The sequence below is a fragment of the Erigeron canadensis genome, chromosome 1, assembly GCF_010389155.1.
Source record: "Erigeron canadensis isolate Cc75 chromosome 1, C_canadensis_v1, whole genome shotgun sequence".
NCBI classification, from domain to species: domain Eukaryota; kingdom Viridiplantae; phylum Streptophyta; class Magnoliopsida; order Asterales; family Asteraceae; genus Erigeron; species Erigeron canadensis.
The window spans coordinates 45,774,872-45,782,166 of NC_057761.1; the positions used below are offsets into that span (position 1 = coordinate 45,774,872).

At 32.4% G+C, this 7,295-nt stretch overlaps 1 protein-coding gene across 1 annotated transcript; it reads right to left on the bottom strand.

The window, feature by feature from the left end:
• Positions 1 to 3,181: 3,181 nt before the first annotated feature.
• On the bottom strand, positions 3,182 to 7,030 carry LOC122579528 (eyes absent homolog). Its single transcript, XM_043751714.1, has 5 exons — positions 6,777 to 7,030; positions 6,026 to 6,199; positions 5,055 to 5,148; positions 4,163 to 4,357; positions 3,182 to 3,680 (listed from the first exon to the last, which is right to left on the bottom strand). Exons 1-5 carry the CDS (start codon positions 6,963 to 6,965, stop codon positions 3,412 to 3,414), a joined length of 921 nt encoding a protein of 306 aa, XP_043607649.1. The 5' UTR covers positions 6,966 to 7,030; the 3' UTR covers positions 3,182 to 3,411.
• Positions 7,031 to 7,295: the final 265 nt, after the last annotated feature.

The window sequence follows — 7,295 nt, forward strand, 5'->3', positions numbered from 1 at the left end:
TTGGTATTACAGTGTGTGATTAAGTTGTTGGCAAGTGCTGTGATTGAGTTGTTGGCAGGAGTGATGGGCATTGTGTTGTTGGATAACTATGATGGCATTGATCAGTATTTGGATTGCATACAGGCTGCTACATGTTTATATTTACACTATTGTCCAAACCTCATTTATCATGCACAACGAATTCATTTGTATTCCTATAAACCTACGAATTCACCAACATTATGTTGACATTTTCGAGCATTCATTTTCAGGTAATAACAATGCTTAAGGAGATTGAGCATAAGGACTTTAGGAAGACTAACAAATAGATCCTTCATGGACTCCTAGTTGCATTTAATCATTGAACTCTATTTGCTATTTGTTATATCTTTTGCTATTTGAGGTGTGTTGCCTAGACTTATCCCGCTTGTGGGAATTACATTTATTTGGATTTCATTTAGTATAACTCTATTACAAATTCCATGTGCTATTGCTATATCTTTTTGTCATATCCTACGATTCCGCCTAAGGTGGGGTGTGACATAAGTATCAATAAGTGTAGTGATAACTAATCCATATTTGTAGAATGCGAGTAGTGTCCAGGGGCGGATCCAGTATGTTAGAAGGACCTACCTTGGATTTAAATATTTTATAGAGTCTATATGATCGGTTTCATGAAGGACCTACCTTAAAACTTTACTAGGACCTACCTTAAGCTAAACATCAACAAACATAGTGACAAATGAGATATGTTTTGGGTGATTTATAGAAGTTGATATAGAAATTAGAGCTTCCATTTTATGTTAATGGCGGTCGACTATTCACCAGTTCATGTGAACAAGGAGATGAAAAAAATTATCATTTATCATTATTATTATATCACAACCTTATAATTATTTAGAGTTACAACTTTTACCCCTCGGTTTTATATAACAATCATTTAATAGATACTAGTTCTATGGAATATACATTTCAACCCCATATCAAAGAGAATACTCCGTATATTTTGTTTTAATTACATGATGTTTTAAACTTTGATATTTAAAACTCAAATATTTTATAAAGTTGTTAATTTCAAATTAAAAAAACACAAATTTGTATAAAATCCTTCTCGTTTGTAGTGTTCTACTACCTACCAAGAGGTACTCTTGTGCTAGTGCTGCTTCTCATTAAAAAAAATTGTGAAATGTGTAGGAATGATGTCATTTTTACCAAGCGAGTTAACTATGTACAGTTCAGTATTTATTTTTAATATTATTTTGTTATATTTGTGAAGTTATACGGGTTTTTGATTCAGCCTGACAAATGAAACACTAAGGAAACTGGTTCAATGTCCAATTTGGAACTTATTTTAGGTGTCCAATTTTTATTCTCGATTTGGGCATCAATTATTTTCTTTGTATGTTTCTTAATAATGACCCAACCTCAGCTGATTATTGTAATCTTTTATCTTGTTTATCTAAAATAACAAAAGGACCTACCTATACCTTATGTAAGATCATGGATCCACACTGGTAGTGTCTAGTGTGATCTTCCAGTGGTTTAACTATTTTGACTACTCAAACTCACGCTTACTGATTATGAGCCACAGTTCAATCTATTTAATTTAATGACTTGAAACCATATATAACAAAATCTTTATCTTTTTACTTTTTCTCTATTGATGGTTATTAGGGATGACCATCATTTCACCTCTTATCTTTTTATAATGTGAAAATTGTATATAAAAGGCATGCAAAGAAAATAAAATAATTAAAATATGTGGTATAGGCGTATAGCAGTCTTTCACCATGATCTCACTCCATTTTGATGACTCAACTAATGTTTGTTTATTTTTGGGTGGTATTCTGTTTTCCTCTATTTTATCAACTTGCAAGTACGTAAGACAAATATTAAAACAGAAAACATTAAATCCTACATTTTCTCTCATAGGTTGGGACGCTTGTCATTGTTGACGACTTGACGTGATAGTGCTAAAAATAACAGTCTTAACATGTTAAAGTAATATACTGTAAACTAAAAAAAATAAGAAATTTCTAACAAATCATACTTATTAATATTACTTAACAACAACAGTACTCAATCCTGCATAAGCGGTTTATGAGGAAGGTAAGATGTAGATAGTCTTGTCTATACTTGAAGATACAAAGACTGTTTCCATAAAGACCTCTGGTGATACAGGAAATGAACAGATGGGAGTAAAGGGTGAGTAACTATACCTGTTGACTGCATGCCACATAACTACATTATCATAAGGCGTAAAAAAATAGAGAATACAACGTATCACACTTCATATCTAACAAAACATAACATATAAGAGCCCAATTAAATATATTAGCAACGTAAACATTTAATAAGCATAACCATTTGCATAATAAACCTAACCACATGCATACTAAACATAACCACAAGCATGTGTGACAAACGCAACCATTAAGTTAGACGTGTGCAAAAATCCCTTATCCCCCTCCCATCAAGTCAGGGGAGCAAATAAAAGAATAAAAACTAGAACTTTATGATAATAAATTTAAAAAATGTATCTTCTACTTTGTATATTATTCAACATTGATCACAAGATAAAATCAAACCTAAATTCATCATTTTAAACTGCAAACTAACGATAAAAATACAAAATTTGATTTTGGAAAAACTCACCGTTAAATCATCAAAATATTTCATTATATTAAGAAATCTATAAGATAATAACTTGTTAGGTCGACATACTGAATATTGCGGGTTAGGTCACCAGAGGAAAAACGGAACCGGCAAGTTTCAGACGGGAGAAAATGATTTTTCCGGCAAAGGTTAGGTTGAATGGCCACGTGTGCGAAGGGAAGGAATTTAATAGAAACCCCCGAGTCTCGGTATTTAACCACTTAACCAAGCTTTGACATCAGCATGTAAGCCGGTCCAGTCACCAGACCGACAATCTAGCTGTAGCCCATTAATGACAGACCCTTAATGCTCAGAATTCAGAAATACATTAAACTGAACGGGTGAGTCAAAGATTTGATAACAAATAGTAACGAAATGCCATACTAGGCCCTGCACCGGCCCCTCCCCTGATGTGCATCTCTAATGAAGCTTTAAGAACCAAACCAACACAAGCCTAGGGGTTTACATAACCCGCACCTTATATGCTCAGCATGCCACAAATCAAACCCTGACCCTACCTTTTGACCTACATATGCTACTTTCTATATAATGAAACAAAAGTCAATACAACAGATTAAAATTTTCAATGTAATTTACAATGTACATGAGTATAACTACTGGGAGGGTGGCAACACTTGAGAACTCAACCCCCCGAAATATAAAAATGAAATTTGATGGAGGGAAAAAACATCTCCTTTTGTTTCAGAACAACAGAATATGCAAGACTGGGCCTTGCTAAAAGATTTTTTTCAGCCAATAATGTGCTTTTCCTGCTCTTTATTCATCATCATCGTCGTCATCATCATCATCATCTCCATATATAACACTAATATAGTGTCCTAAAGTCTCGAGATTGAGCCCAGGAAAACGCTGAGAAGTAGTAACAGGCCCAGGATCTATCTGCACAAATGGCCATTGCATATTTTCAGATGCTTCACATTCTTCCCATCCGTCACCAATTGCACAAAACTGCACGTTTGGACCGTTGAATCGTTCTTTAATCAATGAAAAACATTGGTACTTCCCTACTTCCCATGAACTGTAAACTGTGGAAATTGTCAGTTCATCTTTGAAATCATGCAAAAATTGCAAACTAAAATCCGCTGTTTAACACGTGGTTACAATTAGTCTTTCTAAGCGTTACTATTGTTTATGATCTGCTTAATACATAAAATGAGCAAAGTGGACGTTTTTGTTAAAAGAGTAGAGACAGTTTGTGAAATCAGAATTTATAGTCTCACATATTAGATTTAGAAAAAAAAAATTAAGTGATTTATGTCTTTACCATTGGATAATCAGTTATATTCCAGTTGATATGAAATTGATTATACAAAACTTCATAGTAATGACAGAATCTTACAAAAGGTAAAAATAAAATATAATAAAAAAGTTTGATTATTGCAAAGAATTAGATCCAACATGCAAATCCAAACAACCTATATATGGATATACCTGAGAGGACAAGACTAGCAAACTAACCAACATAATGTATATTTAAGAATGGTACTCTGGAAGTCAAGTGACTAACCATTTTCGTATGGAAACAAATCATCAAGTCGAAATAGTAAGCATTTGACAAGGCTTGGGATTAATGAGCCGGAAGTTACAATAACATTGATGTTCTGAGCACTTGAACTTGTTGAATCCAGGATGGCATCTGTTGAATCTACTGACGGTGTAAAATCTTTGTTTCCACTTGCACATTGCGCTACACAGGCCCGAGCTGCAATTAAAGAGAAATGCATAGTTTACAACTAAGACCGGAATGTATGCAAGGGTATTTCTGACATTTGACTAGAAGTTAACTAGTTTGACCCTTTTACGTGCAGCATTGCATGCTACACTTCGTGTGGAAATATTTCTTTTTATAGTAAGTATATTAATCATAAGTCTAATGCTTAAACCAGATATATGTGGCACCAAATATATCCATCACCATAAAGTAAACTAAGATTTGCATGGTTCTAAAACAGTAATCATCTGTCATTAAAGTTTAGCAAATACCCAACGCCTTTAGTTTAAAATTTGCAAAAACAGTATTTTTTTACCGTAACCTTTACTCTGGTGCTGCAAATTAAGAATCACACCAAAGTTTAAAAAAGAAAACAAATCACACATGTACAGTGTACTAAACAAGAACCACGCATATATGCAATGGTTCAGCTCCAAGAAGCAAAATTTATTCAGCATATGCGATCGCTAAATCTTATTAGCCTCATGTCATAATACCATTGCACCGCCCATCACTAATTCAATATACATGCTGTCCAAAAGGAGTAAACTTTCCCTAAATTAGTCATTGTGCATGTGTTATCAGCTATATAACATCTACCATTTATATGTGTGAAACAAAAGCTTAATCTTATTACATGTGTGAAACAAGAACTTATATTTATTACATATTTGAAACAAGAACTTACCGGAAGACAACCATTTGTCAGTATATTCATCAGTCACCCCATATAGATTGTCCCAAGATTTTATCATCTTTTCACCAAATACGCTACGCAGGCCCTGCATAATGATGATTAGATATTCGCTTACGTGACAAAAGTGACGTTATGCACAATGAAATAGACTAAAAGGCATAAAGAACAGACAAAATAATAATTTATATGTTACCGAAAAATGACAAAGATAGGTAATTTAGGTTTAGGGTACTGCTATTGCTATGTCACCTCTGTATGAACAATAAAAGCAAGCTTTAGGCTGTCAAAATTCTTTTAAATAAGACAGAAAAAAAATACTAATTATGTGATGTGAGTATGACTTATTCAGTTACCAAAATGCATTATTTAAGTCTATGGGTGACATTCAATATTATCTTTCATTTTTAAATTATAGTACAAGACATATGGCAGGAGTATTTGAGGCACATGTCGATTGATAAACACTGTTCACACTCTAAATCTAACTTCTTAAGGCTATGAAATGTATATACAGCTTACAAAAGCAGATCATCTATTAACGACACAAATATAGAATAACACTCTACTACTCTTGGTATTCTCACTTTGACATAAACAACTTCGTATTTTACTTCAAGTGTGAAATGATTTATTCAATATCCAATAATCCTTTTTCTGCCAAAAATGAAATTAGCAAAAGCGTGAAGAAATTCGCATTCTCAACTTATAGTCCGTTTGACCGTAGCTAACAATGAGCATGGCTTCATATTGTTCAACTAATAATCTATTTCTTTAAAAGAGACATTATACCATAATAATTGTTCACAAAGCACAAAGTATAATAACCACAGTTGTTGACATAGACCACCATATTTAAAAACCATAAGTTGACTAAAAAAAAGTTTATAAATTGCATATGTATGGCAGACAAACCAATCAAATTACTTCAGAAATCATATACAATCATAAAAGATAGAAAAAACCTTTTTATATTTCTGGGCAATGATCCTGTGTCTATATGCCAACTTCTTCTTGTTAGAATCATCATCAAATGCAGTACCAACAAAACCGTCATTTGCAAAATCATAATCAGTGAGATCTAATCCATCATCATACTCCCTAATTGCATCTATGTAAGGCTTGTTGCATCCTTCAATCTGCTCACAAATCACAAACAAATTTTCAATAAAGTTCAACACTTTAACATGTATTTTTCCAAAAACAATAAAATACTGGGGTTCTGACCAAAAAATAAAACTAACAAATGGGTGTTTTCTTGTAAATTTAAATTCAAAAAAAACATTTAATTTTTCTTAATAAAAATGAGGATTTACACAAAAGACTAATGGGCTATTAAAAAAATTTTAAAAATAAATAAATCATGTAACCAAAACTATGGTGATTATGTTTAACACAGTAAAATGTTGTATATAAAAACAACCGTCATGTAAAAGTAACATCAGCGCATAACCTAAACCATAGCCTATGGTTGCAAAATCCAGTTTTTTAATCCTCATTTAAAAAGAATTTCACTTTCCAATAAAGATTGAGTATTTTTTATATATCTGTAAACACAAATCAAGATTTCAAAAAAGAAATAATGGGGTTTTGACCAAGAAAAAAACCCATGGAAACAAAACTAAAAAAGATGGGTCTTTTCTTGTAAATCTTTCTATAAAAAGATTGAAACTTTGAATAAAAATTAATGGTTTCTTATTTTATTGAAATACTTACTTGTTCATAGAAGAAATATTCATCACAAATTCTCAAGATTTGATTTTCCCAAGTTTTGCCAATTTCAATCCCCTTTTGAACATCTTTAGAGCCATTGAAAGCCTTTGCATATGAGCCTGTGATTAGGGATTTAAGCAAGATTAAGGTTTCATCCATATCCCATATGAAAACATTGGTTTTTTGATCCATAAATTCAGTAGAAAACAAAGTGAAGGTGTGTTTTTTGGTTAGCTCTCTTTCATGTGAATAAATAATCAGAGTTCAAGAAAGCAACTTTTGTGTTTTGCCAGAAGATAATATATACTAGAGAAAACACCCTTAAAGTTTGAAGTTTTGTCTTAGTGCTACCTTCAAGAACTCGACTTATTTCATTTTATGCTAAACTGGATTTTTGCTTTTTACCGGTACATTATTATTAGGGAAAGGTAATATGAGCTTGTTAAGCACCTAAGTTGGGTGGAAAAATCCCTCACATACCTTTTTTTTGAACCATAAATATCATAGGGGGCAAACATTTAT